Raw genomic sequence first — 17,832 nt, forward strand, 5'->3', positions numbered from 1 at the left:
GAGGAGAGTCGCTGTGTGTGAGGAGAGTCGCTGTGTGTGAGGATAGTCGCTGTGTGTGAGGAGAGTCGCTGTGTGTGAGGAGAGTCGCTGTGTGTGAGGATAGTCGCTGTGTGTGAGGATAGTCGCTGTGTGTGAGGAGAGTCGCTGTGTGTGAGGATAGTCCCTGTGTGTGAGGATAATCGATCTGTGAGGATAGTCACTGTGTGTGAGGATAATCGATCTGTGAGGATAGTCGCTGTGTGTGAGGATAGTCGCTGTGTGTGAGGAGAGTCGCTGTGTGTGAGGAGAGTCGCTGTGTGTGAGGATAGTCGTTGTGTGTGAGGAGAGTCGCTGTGTGTGAGGAGAGTCGTTGTGTGTGAGGAGAGTCGCTGTGTGTGAGGATAGTCGCTGTGTGTGAGGATAGTCCCTGTGTGTGAGGATAATCGATCTGTGAGGATAGTCGCTGTGTGTGAGGAGAGTAGCTGTGTGTGAGGAGAGTCGTTGTGTGTGAGGAGAGTAGCTGTGTGTGAGGAGAGTCGCTGTGTGAGGATAATCGGTCTGTGAGGATAGTCGTTGTGTGTGAGGAGAGTCGCTGTGTGTGAGGAGAGTCGTTGTGTGTGAGGAGAGTCGCTGTGTGTGAGGAGAGTCGCTGTGTGAGGATAATCGGTCTGTGAGGATAGTAGATGTGTGTGAGGATCATAGCTATGTGAGGATAATCGTATTGTGTGTGATTTAAGCACATAAACATATCCGGGAGGATTCACAAAGCCTCGCAGCATTGCTGCCTCTGGGGGAGGGACGTGAGAGAGACTTCCCTGGAACTCCACTGCACAGGCACTGCTTTGCCTGGAAAATACATTTCTGAAGCCCCAGCTCCTCCTTTGGCTCTGTGCTCACCTCTAGCTTTGATTTCTGTCTTTATTTTTGGTTCCTGGGAATTTCTCTTTCCCTCAGACTCTGATTTTTTCAGTTTCTGTAATTTTTAAAAGTCAAGAATGTCTGTATATTCAGAGTGAAAGAGGAACCAATAGTATCTTTGCTCTCCATCTTAACAGAAGACTAAAACTTCCCCAGAGACCTGCTGGTTGGTAATGGCCAGAGCCAGTGGAGCCCAGAATGGCAATTGGCCCTCCCGTGACAGTATGCTAACGTGGACTCCACAGGCTCGTTCTCTTTTAAAGCACTTTCTCTCCCCCACCCCCTCCCCCCAGTCCTGTTGAAATTCGCTGAAGATCTTGGCATGGGAGGCAACAAAACCCAGATCATCTCCCTGGGCCAAGGCCAAGGCCCTATTGCCTCCAAAATGATCAACCTGGCCATCAAAGACGGGACCTGGGTGGTGCTGCAGAACTGCCACCTGGCCACAAGCTGGATGCCGGAGCTGGAGAAGATCTGCGAGGAGGTGATTGTCCCCGAGAACACCAAGGCCAGCTTCAGGTGAGCCCCCAGCATCGCCTCCCCCCCCCCTGTATGGCCTCCCGCACTGCCCCTCGCACCGCCTCACACACCGCCGCTGGGGGGCAGGCCAAGGTGGCAGGCACGAGTCTGCCTGCAGGGGGCTCATCCCGCAGAAGGCAGCCTGAGGGGAGTGGTGTTCATGCTCTAAGGGCCTGGGACACGGAGGGGGAGGGAGCGTCAGGAGGCCTGGAGGATTGATGTTGCCCGGGGTTTTGAAAGATGACTACGAGTTTGCCAGGAAGGACATACCAGGGAGAGGGGACGGCATGTGTAAACGCACAGCTGCGCGCTGAGGAAGCACCGAGAAGCTATTCGGACTCAGGCACGTGCTGTTGAGGGGAAGTGATAGGAAATGTATATTCAACATCAGCAAACCTGATTCTTAGAAATTGTCTTTAAAAACATCTCTCCTATAGTCGAGGCCTGTTTCTCGGGTGCCATGACACACGCAGCAACGGTGCGAGGTGTGTGACCTACAGCCCGGCAGCAGGCGTCGCTGGCATTTGCAGAGTGAGGTGGCGAGCCGGACAGACTGTACAGCCCCTCCAGCTCAGAGCAGAGCCTCCATCCAGCAAGGCAGCCAGAGGGCGGCCACGCCAGGCGCTGCTTGGTGGTGTCAGTGTGCCAGCTAAGAACAGCTTCCACATTTCTTAATGGCTGAAAAATCAAAAGAAGAAGATGACTTTGTGACACATGACAATGCTATGAAATTAAAATGTCATCGTCGAAAAAAAAAGAGAGGAGGATCCAAGATGGTTGCACAGGTAAACACCTAGCCGCAGCCGCACACAGCAATTTCAATAAAATACAACTAAAATACAAAATGGACATTACCCAGAACTACAGGAAAGTCGACTGACTGGAAATTCTACAACGAGAAGCAAGGAGAAAAGCAGAAAGAAGAGAGGAGGAGCTGTAAAAGCCTAAGGTACGGAGACACGTGGTGCGCGCGGAGAGGACGGAGCCGGAGAGGAGGGAGGCTGAGTGCCTGGCTGGCATTCCCTAGCGGGAAGGAGAGAAAAGCTCCGACTGTGCTGGGCCCCAGTTCCGACTGCTCTGAACCCCAGTTCTAGGCCAGACCCCGGGGACCCAGGCTCATCCAGAGGGAGCTGGGCTGTAAGGCAGAACCCTGGGAGAGCAGCGAAAAGCAGAGCCCCCGGAGGCGCACACATTGTGGGAAGAGAAGGGACAGTTGGCTGTGCCGCAGGACTGCCCTGGTGGGAAGGAGACAAGCTCCAGACTGCTCTGAACCGCACTTCCAACCCCATTTCCAACTGAACTGAACCCCAATTCCGGGCTTATTGGGGGAGAGACTAGACTATCTGGTAGCAGGAGAAACTTGAGGGCACCTCACTCTCAGAGGTGCTTGCAGCGAGTACTGAAGGACCCTGAGGAATACTGAGACTCAGGAGCCGCATAGGGCGTGGCTAACAGAAACCAAGGCTGTAGGCTCCACCCTGAAACTTCGCCCCATCAGGGAAGCTGCGAAAATGCCAAGACAAGGAAACAGATCACAAACAAAAGAAATGGAGGACGAAAAGCGACTGGATATAGAGTTCAAAACCACACTTATAAGGTTTTTCAAGAATTTCCTAGAAAAGGTCGATAAGACCTATGAGGATATGAAAAGGGATCAACAAGAAATAATAAGGGATCAACAAAAAATAACAAGGGATCAACAAGAAATAAAGAATACATTGTCTAAAATAAAAAATATTATACAGAGTTATAAAAACAGAATGGAAGATCGTAAGAATCAAGTCAAAGATTTGGAACATAAAGAGCCAGAAGACACTCCTCCGCAGAAGCAAGAAGACAAGAGAATCCAGAAAGTTGAAGATAATGTAAGAAAACTCTGAGACAACTTAAAACGAACCAACATCAGAATTATGGGGGTCCCAGAAGATAAGAGAGAGCAAGATATTAAAAACATACTGAAAGAAATAGTGACAGAAAACTTCCCCCACCTGGTGAAAGAATTAGACTTACAAGTCCAGGAAGCGCACAGAACTCCAAACAAAAGGAATCCAAAGAAGACCACTCCAAGACAAATCATAATTAAAATGCCAAGAGCAAAAGACAAAGAGAGAATATTAAAAGCAGCAAGAGCAAAGCAGGTAGTTACCTATAAAGGAGTACCTATACGATTGTCAGCTGATTTCTCAACAGAAACCATGCAGGCCAGACAGGAATGGCAAGAAATATTCAAGGTGATGAATATTAAGAACCTACAGCCAAAGATAATCTACCCAGCAAAGCTATCACTCAGAATTGAAGGCCAGATAAAGAGCTTCACCAATAAAAAAAAAAAAAGCTAAAGGAGTTCATCACCACCAAACCAGAATTATATGAATTGCTGAAGGAGGTTCTTTTGGAAGAGAAAGTAAATAAAGATAAAAACTATGAACAACAAATACGTAACTATCAACAAATGAATCTAAAAACCAAAAAAAAAATTTTTTTTTAAATCTAATGAACAATATTAACTGTTGAATATAATAGAACCAGAGGTATGGAAGGGGTGTGAACTGACGATTCTTGGGGAAAAGGGGTGATGGGGATGTGGGAAGAGACTGAACATAAACTGTGCACCTATGGATAAGGACAATGATGGGTGGGGAAAGAGCAGAGGGTGGGGTGGGAACCTGGTGGAGGGGAGCAATGGAGGGGTGGGTGGAAGAGGAACATCTGTAATAATATAAACAATAAAGATTTAAAAAAATAAATAAATAAAATAAAATAATAAAATTAAAAAAAATGTCATCGTCAATCAGTAAAGTCTTGTTGACATACAGCCATGCTCACTTATGTGTTACCAAGAATTTCTCACGCTGCAGGCCATGTGGCCACGGCCACCTGCCTCAGAGCACTCACTGCTCCATCCTTCACCGGGGCTTTGCCAGCTCTGTTCCGCCCCAGAGCTCGGTGGATGTTTTCATTTTAGGCCTGTCTGCCTGAAAGTAAGAAGGTATTTGGTGTTTATTACAAAGCCAGACCAGGCCATTGTTGCTTCTGTTCACATAGACTCAAGTAGGACTCAAGTGGGATCCACTATTTCAGGAATTCTTTCTGATTTGATTCATTGACCGTTAACGACACACTCAATGAAGAAAAGATCACTCAGTACGGCCCTCTGTACTCTGTTCCTAATCCAAAAGCCGGGAGCTAAGCACCCACGGGAGCCAGGACTGTCACAGGGATGCGTGAGGAGGACTCGGCACTGGAATGCCACTTCCCACAGGACGGCAGCCGTCATCCTGGGGGGCCTCTGGCGGCACAGCGGGGAGCGGCGGGGACGGAAGGAGAAGGCTCCCAAGGGCGCGCCCTGCCGGAACCGCCATGCAGGAGCGCAAGCCGCTGGTGACCGGAGTCGCCGTTATTGCGAAGGGAAGATAGGGACCTAGAATCCTAACAGAAAGCCTATATTTTAAAGTGGGTAATTACCAAAAGCACGTTACGCATCGGCCTGGTTTTCCGGCCTGAGCCAGCGTCCCCCATCTGCAGATGACGGCGGGCCTCAGGCACCAGAGATAGCTTCTTCCCGCCCCCCCCCCCCCCATCCCGGCCTGGACCCCCAGGCCCTGCTCCTCCCGGCCTCCCTTCTCGTGGCTGCTCAGCTGTGTCCTGTGTTCCCAGTGGCCTTCCGTCCCCAGAGCACCAGTTGGTAACCTCTCTGAAGTCCAGAGGAGCAAACACACAAAACCTGCAACATGAAACCAGACAGAACCATGGAGCTAGGGAGGACACGGGCGCAGGAAAGCGGAGGACGGTGCCGGAGGGCTAGCCGGCTGCAGTGCATGCTCCTCTTTTTGCTTCCCCGCAAATGTGCTCCCGCTGTGTGGGCACGGAGAAACTTGTTGATTTTGAAGGCAGAAGCCTTCCATGCCCTCAGGGCCCAATGCCCTCTGTGCCTGCTGTCAGCAGGCCTTCTCAGAAAGGGCAAGAGAGTAACTATTTTAGACTTTGAGGCCATCTGGTCTCTGTAGCAACCAGTCAACTGCTTGAAAGCAGCTGTAAGCAAGTCATATGCAAATGAGGGCAGAGCCAGGGCCCAGGCTTTCACTTACAAAGCAGGCCGAGCTGAGTTCCACCCGGCCCTGGTTTGCAGACTCCTCTCCCCACAGAAACCTCTCTGCCCACAGGCACCACTCCTCTCTGCCCCTCCGTCTAGGTGCTGGGATGTGTTTACTGGCATCACTTTGCTTGCCTTTTCTCCCCGCCTGCCTGCCCCTTCCCTCTCTCACAGCCAGGCTCTGCGCAGCTGGGAGCCGGCTCCCTGCCTCTCCTGGGTGCAGGCTTTAGGCCCGTGTCCTGCAGGGGGACGGGCCTGAACTGAGGGAGCGGCTTGCACCCCAGCCGGCTAGGAGGTGTGCACTTGAAACAGCCGCTCTGCACCTCCATGCTCCCATGTCCTCCCCAGTCCGAGGGGTGGCAAACCCCACAGAGCGGCGGAGGGACGCTGGCGCTCAGCCTGGGCGGCCGGCGGCTGGGCGGGTGGGGCTCCTGGCCCTTGCTGCAGGTTCTCCGTTTCAGTGGCCATGCCGCTCAGTCGCCGGCTCTGCTGTCCCTCCAGGCTCTGGCTGACCAGCTACCCGTCAGAGAAGTTCCCGGTCAGCATCCTCCAGAACAGCATCAAGATGACCAACGAGCCGCCCAAGGGGCTGCGGGCCAACCTGCTGCGCTCCTACCTCAACGACCCCATCTCCGACCCCGTCTTCTTCCAGAGCTGCACCAAGGCCGTGATGTGGCAGAAGCTGCTGTTCGGGCTCTGCTTCTTCCACGCCATCGTGCAGGAGCGCCGCAGTTTCGGGCCCCTAGGTGGAGAGCTGGGGCGGGGGGGCCGGCGGGCGGCGGGGGCTGGAGCCGGGGGAGCCCCTCCCAGCCTCGGACACGCGTGTGCGGGGCAGGCGTGTTGTCATTGGGGCTGTAACCCTGCCGAGGCCGGTGTTCTCATCTAGTAACCCGCAGCCCCGGCCAGGTCGGCGCGGGCACAGGAGAGGGCTGCTGGAGCCCGTGGTGGGGAGAGAACCGCAGGCCCCGTGGGTGCGCCCATCTGGCATAGCGGCACTGTCCACGGGGCGCCGGCAGGCGGGAGCATGTAGGTGCTCTTCCCACGGGCTGGCCATGGACGGAATCGGCTGGACATTTGTCTGCGCTTGTCAAACACAAAGTGATGTGTTCATGAACGTGCCCAGCCATGGCCACTTAACCAGCTCCTGGCGGGTCCTGGGAGGGCAGAGTGGCACGGACAGCAGCCCGTCCCAGGCTGCGGGGGCCTCTCCGCCGGCCGCCGGTTCTGCTCGGCAGCCCCCATGGCCCTGCAGGGCACTCGCCGGTCCTCCCGAGAGCAGGGGCCAGCGCCTCTGGTGCCCTCCTAGCGCCCCGCTCCTTCCTCTGCCCCCCGCTGCACGCCACGGCCCACCCCCTGCAGGCTCCCCAGTCCGGGCACCTCCCTGGCTAGCAGCCAAGGCCGGGTGCCAGCCATGAGCTCAACGGTGCTGTTTTATTTTAATGTGAGGGTGGCCTTTGGGGAGATGCAGCAACTCCGCTGGGCACAGGTCGCATGGACCATCTGACACCAGGCTGGCTCGTCTCTGGTTCTGGTGTGGCCCCGGCATTTCTCCACAAACCGGGAAGGCACTGCTCCCATGGGAGGGAGTGCCAGCAGCTGGCTTCTCACTGATAGATTAAACAGAGAAGGTAGACCGGAGACTGGATGGCAGGACACACACAGGCTTTATTGGAGGGAAGAGTACCTCTGCCAGCTGCTTCCACAGAGGGGTGGAAGAGAGCGAGGGCTGGGATACAAGCACCTTTAAGGATAGGGGGCGGGGCTTAGGGCACTCAGCACACGCTGATTGGTGATTAGGGACCTAGGGACTTAGGAATCAGGGGCTTAGGGTAATTAGCAGGTGCTGATTGGTGGTTCAGAGCTCAGGAATGTCTGGCCACAGGTGGGTTTACATCTGTCCATCAACTGGCGGAAGAGAGAATCTATCATTCCAGGCTTCTGGTAATACTTTTAAAAATTGAGAGTCCAGGCAAGGTCAGTGGGCAAAGGTCAGTCTTCCATAGCTATTTCCAGCTGAGAGGGGGCGTCATCTTTTTAGGGGCATCTACCCGGGGCCTCCAAGATTCTGGTGTTCGGTTCTGAATTCAGTGCCAGATAGATCTCTCCCACCTTCTGGTTGGCGAACGCCTGCATTCTGTCCTGCAATAAACTAGTGAAACAACATATGAGACATGGGCCAAAGAGCAAGATTAAGAGTATAGATACCAGTAGGCCTAATAGTGGGAGGAGCCATGGGGTACGTGAGCAAAACACAGGTAGTGTTTCCTTGCTGGACGAAGGGTGCAGCAGCATGATTTCCCCAAGGGACTGGTTGGTGACGTCCTGAGAGCGATCCTGTTGAGAGCGATCCTGTTGAGTCACTTGGGAGGTAAAAGCTGGCCCTGAGGCTGCCATCGCGTCACTTGTCTGGTTTTGCTGCTTTTCTGGGCCTGGAGCTGAAAGACAACCTGGGGCGTAGGATTCTTGGGGAGGTAAAAAGGTGGGGCTCCTTCCGGCTAGGAGCTGCGAATTTCTAGAGACGGAGAGTTTAGTTAGATGGTCTTTAAGGAAGCCGGTGCTCCTCTGGATCTTACCCGATGAATGTGGGTGGTAGGGTATGCGCAGTTTCCAGGAGATGCCAGAGATGATGTGTGTTATCAAAGTCTCAGCCACAACCTCAGCAGTTTCCTTGTGGTAGGGAAGGCCTCTGCCCACCCTGTCAGGGAGTCTACCATGGCGAGCAGATATTGGGTCTTCTTAAGGGGGGGCATGTGGGTGAAGTCTACCGGCCAGTTCTGCCGTGGGAGGTGTCCTCTTCATTTGATAGGTAGGAAAGTTGGGGTGCATTTCTCCCTAGAATGAGGTGGCTGCACCCGTGGAGCAGGAGGAGCAGGTGCTCGTGACTGCCTCTCGCAGTGTGGGCGAGGTGAAGAGGGATGAAGGCTGTCTCCAGGGTCCGCTCCAGTGTTACAATCGCGTAGGAGGCTTTCCGATGTTTCTGGGGGTCTAGACACAAGCTCTCACCCACAAACAGAGTTAAATCAAGATTAGAGTGAGGAATCTGAGAGTCCTGCCTGTGATCTCAGGGCAGGAGTGCTTTGCTCAAGTTTGGGTGGAGGCAGCAGGCAGGAGAGTGGCTGGGTGCAGGGCTGGGGACTGGGTTAGGGAGCTGTCAGGACTCTCGAGGAACAGGAGATGGAGTTCCTGCATGCAAGAGGGAGCAAGGAGAGAGACAAGGATCGGTGCAACAGAAGATCCTGTAGCCTATGGGTGGAGACCTGTAAGGGTTGCTGGAGGCAGATCTTCTGGGCCTCCTTGATGCGAACAGCAGCTGCAGTCAGAGCCCAGAGGCAGGGTTGCAGTCCCCAAACTGTGGGATCAAGCTGTCAGGACAGTAGGCTATTGGGGTGAAGGCTGGCCCTAGGGGCTGGGTGAGGAACCCCATAGAGAGAGAGAGAGACAAACACCAGAGGGGTGTCCCAGAGTTAGAGAAAGCTTGGCGAACGAAGGAAGGTGAGGAGACCTGGTATAAGGGCTCTTAATGATGGAGAAATCCTACCAGTGGAGGCCAGCTGTATGCCTCTGATGTGTAGTGCTGGTTCTAACAAGCATTCTTGGAGGTCTCTGGGTAAGGCATGGCCAAGCTGATGACTGTCTCTGAACTCCTGGAGCAGGATTGTCCAGGGGAGTGGGAGACAGATCTGGAGCTGAAAGATAACTGAGACCTAGATGTTATTTTTAGGGGGAAAGAGTAGGGGTCTTAATTGCCTCACGAGTGATATGAAAGGGGAGAATGGGTTACCGTTGGAAGTAGGTTCTTGTTTTTCCAGTTTTGCCCCTTGCTGGGCATCCACATGTTTCTTGTAGTTCCTGAGACAGGGTTTCAAAGTAGGTAGAGCAGTAGTTAAGCTCCCTATGGCAGTTCCAACTCCTGCTGTGATGTCAAAGGTTAGGAGCAGAGGGATAATCTGGACTCTCTTTTGTGTCAGATATGATGTATAGGGGGACAGGTAAAGACTGATTATTAAGGCTGCATCTACATGGGGTGAGAGATAGATGAGAGTACAGCTGATGGGGAGACAGATGTATGAGTTTTCCCCACAGAGGAAGAAAAATCCCTGATGATGGAGATAAGCTGAAAGGTGTAGGGAAAAGAGGTGGACTAAAGGGTCCACACTCCAAGCTGAGAGAGTAGTCTCCATGGTGCTACCAATAAGAGGTGACAGATGAGTGACTGAGACTGTGTTGCAGTGAAAGTGGGAGAAAAAGGGGAAGGAAAGGAGTATTGAAAGCCAAGAAAAGGTCCCAAGCTCGTCACCCCGAAACCTTTCCCGTGGAGTTGAACAGTTTTCCCGGCCAGGCGCCTGGGCTTTCGTAGAAGGTAGAACGTTAACGTAGAACGTAAAACGCATAGCCGATTAGACAAGAAAACTCTGAGGCCCTTCCAGATCCCTGAGGCCTACTGGTAACGAAGCGACGAGATTCCCACGTGTTCTGGTATGGCAGGGTTCCAGAGGTGTTCTGAACGGGCCAATCAACTCAGGTCCATGCCACCGAGCATGGCCAGAGGATTTACCACGTTTATCGGAGTCTGAGGCACCATCATGATAGATTAAATAGAGAAGGTAGATCAGAGACCTGAATGGCAGGATACACAGGCTTTATTGGAGGGAAGGGTACCCCTGCCGGCTGCTTCCACAGAGAGAGGGGTGGAAGAGAGCGAGGGCTGGGGTACAAGCACCTTTAAGGATAGGGGGCGGGGCTTAGGGCACTCAGCACACGCTGATTGGTGATTAGGGACTTAGGAATCTGGGGCTTAGGGTAATTGGCAGGTGCTGATTGGTGGTTCAGTGCTCAGGAATGTCTGGCCACAGGTGGGGTTTACATCTGTCCATCAACTGGAGGAAAGGAGGATCTATCACTCACTGCCCACTGCACACTGCACACTGCACACTGCACACTGCCCGCTCCACACTGACCGCTGCCCGCTGGCTGCTGCCAACTGCCAACTGCCCACCCGCAGGCTGGAACATCCCATACGAGTTCAACGAGTCTGACCTGAGGATCAGCATACGGCAGGTGCAGATGTTCCTTAACGAATACAAGGAGGTGCCCTTCGACGCCCTCACCTACCTCACAGGTATCTGCTCTCCTCCTGACAGGTATCTGCTCTCCTACTGACAGGTACTCTGTGCTCCTACCTAACAGGTACTCTGTGCTCCTACCTGACAGGTACTCTGTGCTCTCCTACTGACAGGTACTCTGTGCTCCTACCTGACAGGTACTCTGTACTCTCCTACTGACAGGTACTCTGTGCTCTCCTACTGACAGGTACTCTGTGCTCCTACCTGACAGGTACTCTGTGCTCCTACCTGACAGGTACTCTGTGCTCTCCTACCTGACAGGTACTCTGTGCTCACCTACTGACAGGTACTCTATGCTCCTACCTGACAGGTACTCTGTGCTCACCTACCTGACAGGTACTCTGTGCTCTCCTACCTGACAGGTACTCCGTGCTCTCCTACTGACAGGTACTCTGTACTCTCCTACTGACAGGTACTCTGTGCTCCTACCTGACAGGTACTCTGTGCTCTCCTACCTGACAGGTACTCTGTGCTCCTACCTGACAGGTACTCTGTTCTCCTACCTGACAGGTACTCTGTGCTCCTACCTGACAGGTACTCTGTGCTCTCCTACTGACAGGTACTCTGTGCTCTCCTACTGACAGGTACTTTGTGCTCTCCTACCTGACAGGTACTCTGTGACAGCTGGAGTTAGGCTGTGTGACATCTGGAATTGGGCTGGGTGACAGCTGGTGTTAGACTGGGTGACAGCTGGAGTTAGGCTGAGTGACAGCTGGAATTGGGCTGGGTGACAGCTGGTGTTAGGCTGGGTGACAGCTGGAGTTAGGCTGAGTGACAGCTGGAATTGGGCTGGGTGACAGCTGGAGTTAGGCTGGGTGACATCTGGAATTGGGCTGGGTGACAGCTGGAGTTAGGCTGGGTGACAGCTGGAATTGGGCTGGGTAACAGCTGGAGTTAGGCTGGGTGACATCTGGAATTGGGCTGGGTGACAGCTGGAGTTAGGCTGGGTGACATCTGGAATTTGGCTGGGTGACAGCTGGAGTTAGGCTGGGTGACATCTGGAATTGGGCTGGGTGACAGCTGGAGTTAGGCTGGGTGACATCTGGAATTGGGCTGGGTGACAGCTGGAGTTAGGCTGGGTGACATCTGGAATTGGGCTGGGTGACAGCTGGAGTTAGGCTGGGTGACAGCTGGAATTGAGCTGGGTGACAGCTGGAACCAGGGGGACCAGCCCTGTGCTCTGCTTCCTTCCCAGCGCCTCCCCAGCCTGGTGCGATGGGCTCACTGCTCTCTTGGCTTCCTGACAGCGGGAAACCGCTCATATGTGGCAGAGGCTTGAACCCAGGGCTGCCTCATGCCAGAACTCTTGACTAGAACCACATTTCTATAGTGTCTGCCACACACAAACACGCGTGCACACACACACGTAGAAGATGCCTAGATGCTGCTCATTGCCTGTGGAGCCACCACTGGTGATTGCATCGCTTGGCTTCGGTTGAGCTGTTTGCCCCCTAACGTGGCAGCCTGCGTCTTTCTGAGCAGCCGAGATAGCAAGCAGGTCTGCTCTCCTCCCAGCTGTCAGCCCTGGTCTCCGCCGGCTCCTGGGCTCACAGAATCCTCAGCTTTGGCTCACGGAGCCCTGCCTGGGCTCAGCCTTCCCCTCTGGTTGTCTCCAGGGGAGTGTAACTATGGAGGCAGAGTGACCGACGACAAAGACAGGCGTCTCTTGCTGTCCTTGCTGTCCACCTTCTACTGCAAGGACATCGAGCGGGACTACTACTACGTCGCTCCTGGGGACATTTACTACATCCCCCCCCATGGCTCCTACCAGGTGAGGTGGGGCCCTGCTCCTGGGGGGGGCTGCTGTGCAGCCAGTGAGGGCCTGGGGTCGCCTTGAGCCTCCTGCTTTGGTCCCTAAGCTATTCCCAATACGTGGAGGTGTTTCTCTCTTTTCTGTGTCCAGCATGGAAAATGAGCGGGTCCAACTGCTGAGTAGAGAAGCTGGGGATTAAGAAATAAAAGAAAGAAAGAGACAAGAGGCAGAAATAGAAGCAAGCTGGGAGCCGGGTGGGACGCCACTCTCCCTGAGGGAGAGGCAGCACATTTATTTTATACCCCAATACCAGGAAGTAACACCAAAACTTAGGTTCAAAGGAGCTTATTTGCATTCTTAACTAGGCCCTAGCATTACTGGATTTACATATCTAGACCCGCCCCTGCTGACACCTGGACAGAGGTAAGAAGTCAGAACTGAGTAACCCCCGCCTTGGGCTCAGCTGACAACAGTTTAAAGAATGTCCATGTGCCTTCCCAGGTGCCCTCTACACCATATTCCAAAAGCCGGAGAGAGGCACCTCACTGTATAAGGATGCTGAGTGTGTGGTGGGCCAGGTCTCTCACAGGAGGGATTCCCGGGGAAGAGTGGCGTTAAGGGGAAGCCTTGGCAGCCAACAGCCTAGCAATTGCTTCTTGGGAAAAAAGGTTCAGAAGGTGGTGAAAGGGGAGGGGCCAGAACTGGACAGAGGATGAGGAAGGAGCAGAGAAACAAAACGTGGAGGGGGGTGAGAAGGCGTCTCTGCCCCCGCTGGGTGCCAGCGTGTCCCTCACGGCCCCCGCCTCCCCTGGGCAGCGGGGGGAGCGGGCTCTGGGCCCAGCGCGGACTGAGAGTGGGTCAGGGCTGGTCCAAGCCCCATCCTGGGCTGGCCGAGCCCTGAGGGACCTGTGGGCCCAGGAGCCCACGTGTGTGTCACCGGAGCTTTCTCTCCAGTCCTACATAGAGTACCTGCGGAACCTCCCCATCTCCACCCACCCCGAGGTGTTCGGCCTCCACGAGAACGCCGACATCACCAAGGACAACCAGGAGACCAACCAGCTGTTCCAGGGGGTGCTGCTGACGCTGCCCCGGCAGGCGGGCGCCAGCGGCAAGTCTCCCCAGGTAACCGGCCCGAGTTCATCCCCGGCGCTGGCCCCCGGCACAGCCTGGGAGGGATGCGCAAGGGGGCAGAAAGATGGGGCCTGGCAGGGGCACAGCCTGGCAGGGTAACAGCCTGGCAGGGGCACAGCCTGGCAGGGTAACAGCCTGGCAGGGGCACAGCCTGGCAGGGTAACAGCCTGGCAGGGGCACAGCCTGGCAGGGAAACAGCCTGGCAGGGGCACAGGTGCCCTGTCTTGCTGCCGAGAGTCCAAGGACACAGAAAGCACCAGTGTGTCCGACGTCGGCTGTAGGATGTAGGAGTCACTGCTGTACCCACAGGGCCTGTACTCCCTTCACAAAATATTTAAAACCCAGCTCTACTTGCCTTAAAAGTGTTTATTCAAAACCTGCAGGCCCGCCCCATTGATGCCCCCCCTCCTGGGAGAGCCGTGGCAGACACGGAACAGCAGAGGGCAGCCCCCAGCCGCAGCCTCTTCTGGGAGGGGCGTGCGGCCAGCTGCCATGAGGGGGGAGGGGGGAGGGGGCGGCGGTGAGGAGAGGAGGGGCAGCAGAGGAGTGCCTTTCTCCCCTGGGACCTGCCTGCTTGGCCTCCTGTGCTGGAGGCACCTGGGCTCCTGGGGGCCTCTCGGGGTCAGGCCCCGTCCTCCATCTACAGACCGGTAGGCAAGGCCGCTGCTCTGACCTTCCCAAGAGCCTCTGGCCAGGAGGCTGAGGCTGTCCTGGGGGGGAGGGGGTGCTGAAAGGCCGGGGCAGTGGGGCCTCCCGGGGGCAGCCGGGTCTGCAGCTTCAGGGCTGGCAGGCTCCGCCCGGTTCCCTCCAGAGGTGAGAATGGGCCTCTTCGCTCAGCTCAGCTCCTGGCTTTCTGGCCAAGGTGCCGTCTTCCCCCCTGGTGTGGGGTCTCCCCACACCCACCCCTTTGCCTGCAGGAACATTCCGGCAGTTCCGACAATGTTTACAAAGACCCCGGCCACGGCCTCCGGGTCACGGGCCGGCCCCAGGCCCGCTGGTCCTTACTCCGCGCTCTGCCGGCAGGAAGTGATTGAGGAGCTGACCCAGGACATACTCTCCAAGCTCCCCAAGGACTTCGACCTGGAGGTGGTCATGAAGCTGTACCCCGTGGTCTACGAGGAGTCCATGAACACCGTCCTGCGGCAGGAGCTCTTCCGGTTCAACAGGTGGGCTCTGGGACGGCGGGGGGTGCGGGGGGCGGGGGGTGGCATCGGCAGTGACGGGGTGGGTGGCATTGGCAGTGACGTGGTGGGCACTGACAGGGTGCTCTGCAGCAGAGTGGTTCGTCCCGCCCACGTAAGGTTAGACAGGACCACACCGACAAGCACTGGCCCAGACTAAGCCGTTCCTCCTGTTCGCTCCCTCTCTCACTCACTCGCTCATTTGCTGTCTGCAAAGTCAGGGCAGCGTGACGCCAATGCCACGCCCAAGCAGAAGCAGTCACTGCGCTGCCTTCCTTGTGCCCTTGGTGCCAGGTCGGGCTCCAAGCCCTCATACGTTCACACCCGCCTCAGAGCAGTCGCTGGGAATAAGCAGTTAGCAGTCCTCACCACCATGTCACCGGGGAAAACCGGACCAGACGGTTAAGTAACTAGTGCCGGTCACACAGCATTCGGTGGAGGAGCTGAGTCCCAGCCCACGGCCTCTCCGCAGGCAGGGAGGGTGGCGCTGCCTGGGCGCGCCCCTGCTTCCCAGGCTGTAGAGAGCGCTGAGCCAGGATCATCTTGATCGGGTTAGAGTCAGAACTACAGGTTCCCGAAGGCCGCAGGCCGGACAAGGACCGGCTGCGCCTCAGGCCGTGGTGCTGCAGATCCAGGCGTGCTCCTCGTGTGCCCTGTCGTCTGGGCTCAGCTCCCGGCAGCCCGGACTCTGGGGCGAGGGGACCAGAAGGAGGTCACCTAAGGATTTCCTGACTCCCCAGCCTCAGGATCCCTCCCTGGAGTCAATGAGCAGCTGGCTATCTGGGGGAACCGAGCGAAGTATGGGGTGTGAGCCAGGCGACACGGGGGCAAGTCAGGGAACCGGGCCCGGGGCTGTGGTCCCCACACGTCCCAACACCAGCCTGGCTCCCGTCCCCTGCCGGCCCGGCCGTCCATGTTGGCAGCTTTCTCAGCTGTGGCCGCTGGCTGTGTTCAGACAAGCCAACGGGCCCCGCAGCCTTGTTTGCCAAGGATGGTCGGGACGGTCACACAGGACAGGACCCTCCTCACTGCCGTCACCAGCCTCACGAGAAGCCCCGGAGGACTGGGCTCCAATCCCGCGGAGCCGTGGCGGTCCTCCGGGTGGTGTCCTCTCCTCGGGGCTGAGACCTCGGAGCCAGCGGTGCCCACTTCGAGAACAGAGGGAGAGCTTGGCGAGCAGGGCTCCAGGGACAGGGCTCGGGGCTGGGCGCTGCCCTGGGCCCCTCAGCGAAGCGAGAACATTGGGCCTTCCATTTCCCACTGCGGACGCCTCCGCCCTCACTCTGCCCTGGCACCCCGTCTGGCTGGGGGCAGAGAGAGGCCGCTCGGGGCAGGCTCCCGGGCCGGAGGGCATCCCTTGGCGAGGCCAGGCCTGGGCACAGGCCCGGGGAGCTGGGCAGGCGGCACCCCGGCTGCCCTGCCTCTTCTTGGGGCGCTTCAGCGTCTGTTAAAAAGAACAGCTTGGGTCAAAATGGCAACTTAGATAAAAACCCTTAATATTACACTGCCCTTTGACCTGAACTTCTTACTGTTAGTGAGCAAATCATTAAATAATATCTGCACAGAGACTGATGTCGATGGCTATTCCTAGCATTGTTGTTTGCAGAGACAATAGTGTAGAAATAAGTTTCAGCAATAAGGGGATAGTTAAATAAAATGGAACACCTTACAGTCATTACAAAGGATAAATATTGCAAGTTGGGGGGGAAAGGTCCCTATATGCTAAAAGAGAAAAACAGATTGCAAAAAAGCAATCTAGCACAATTACTTTAAAAAGAATTTGTTTACAAACAGAAAAATCTGGAAAGATACATGTGCATCAAGCTATTTCCAGTGATTAATTTTCCTCGGCTCCAGCATCTTCTGCCGTGAACACGCGCACACACACACAGTCCGCCGTGAACACACACACACACACACAGTCCTTTGTGGACACACACACTGTCCACCATGAACACACACTGTCCACCATGAACACACACACAGTCCACCGTGAACACACACACACACACACACACACACAGTTCGCCGTGAACACACACACACACACACACTGTCTGCCGTGAACACACACACACACACACACACGGTCCTCCGTGGACACACACACTGTCCACCATGAACACACACTGTCCACCATGAACACACACACAGTCCACCGTGAACACACACACACACACACACACACACACACAGTTCGCCGTGAACATACACACACACACACACACAGTTCGCCGTGAACACACACACATACACATACACTGTCCACCATGAACACACACACAGTCCGCCGTGAACACACACACACACACACACACACACACACACACAGTTCGCCGTGAACACACACACACACAGTGTCTGCCGTGAAAACACACACACACACACACACACACACACAGTCCGCCGTAAACACACACACACACACACACACACACACGCACACGCACACACGGTCCTCCGTGGACACACACACTGTCCACCATGAACACACACACTGTCCGCCGTGAACACACACACGCACACACACACGCACACACGGTCCGCCGTCTCCCAGGGCAGGGCGGAGCCGGAGGGCATGTCCGGGGAGGGCCCAGGGGGCTGACTCGCCCTGTCCCCGCAGGCTGACCCGAGTGATCCGCAGGAGCCTCATCAGCCTGGTCCGCGCCATCAAGGGGCAGGTGCTGATGTCCTCGGAGCTGGAGGACGTCTTCAGCAGCATGCTCGTGGGCAAGGTGCCCGCCATGTGGATGGCCAGGTCCTACCCGTCGCTGAAGCCGCTGGGCGGCTACGTGACCGACCTGCTGGCCCGCCTCGCCTTCTTCCAGGTGCCTGCGGGGTCCCCACACTCAGGGGGCCGGAACGGAGGGGGGGAGGAGGGGGGGAGGAGCAGCTCCCCAGGTGGAGGTGAGGGAGGGAGAGTCCTCAGAAAGGCTGTCGCCTGCGGAGGGACCCGCAGGAGCCATCATAAACGTCACAGACTGCCGGCTCGGGGACCAGGTTTGGCTAAAAGATGTATTTGGTTTGGCTCCTGACAATTTAAAATTCTTGAGCTAGCCTGTAAACACTGGATTATTAGACATCAAAAGCCAGATGTTCGTCCTGCAGGGCTGGGCCGGTGGCTGCGTGGCCACT

General features: G+C 55.8%; 1 protein-coding gene across 1 annotated transcript in view; it reads left to right on the top strand.

The window, feature by feature from the left end:
• The window catches only part of DNAH3 (dynein axonemal heavy chain 3), a 182,030-nt gene that overhangs the window by 161,803 nt on the left and 2,395 nt on the right, over window positions 1-17,832 (top strand). Inside the window, exons 53-59 of the mRNA XM_084882694.1 lie at window positions 1,191-1,416; window positions 6,011-6,255; window positions 10,512-10,628; window positions 12,249-12,403; window positions 13,340-13,507; window positions 14,540-14,682; window positions 17,321-17,525. Of these exons, the coding sequence (XP_084738820.1) occupies window positions 1,191-1,416; window positions 6,011-6,255; window positions 10,512-10,628; window positions 12,249-12,403; window positions 13,340-13,507; window positions 14,540-14,682; window positions 17,321-17,525 (1,259 nt within the window). The remainder of the gene's footprint in view (window positions 1-1,190; window positions 1,417-6,010; window positions 6,256-10,511; window positions 10,629-12,248; window positions 12,404-13,339; window positions 13,508-14,539; window positions 14,683-17,320; window positions 17,526-17,832) is intronic.

This window comes from Pipistrellus hanaki (assembly GCF_964339955.1).
Source record: "Pipistrellus hanaki genome assembly, chromosome: 4".
Taxonomy (NCBI): domain Eukaryota; kingdom Metazoa; phylum Chordata; class Mammalia; order Chiroptera; family Vespertilionidae; genus Pipistrellus; species Pipistrellus hanaki.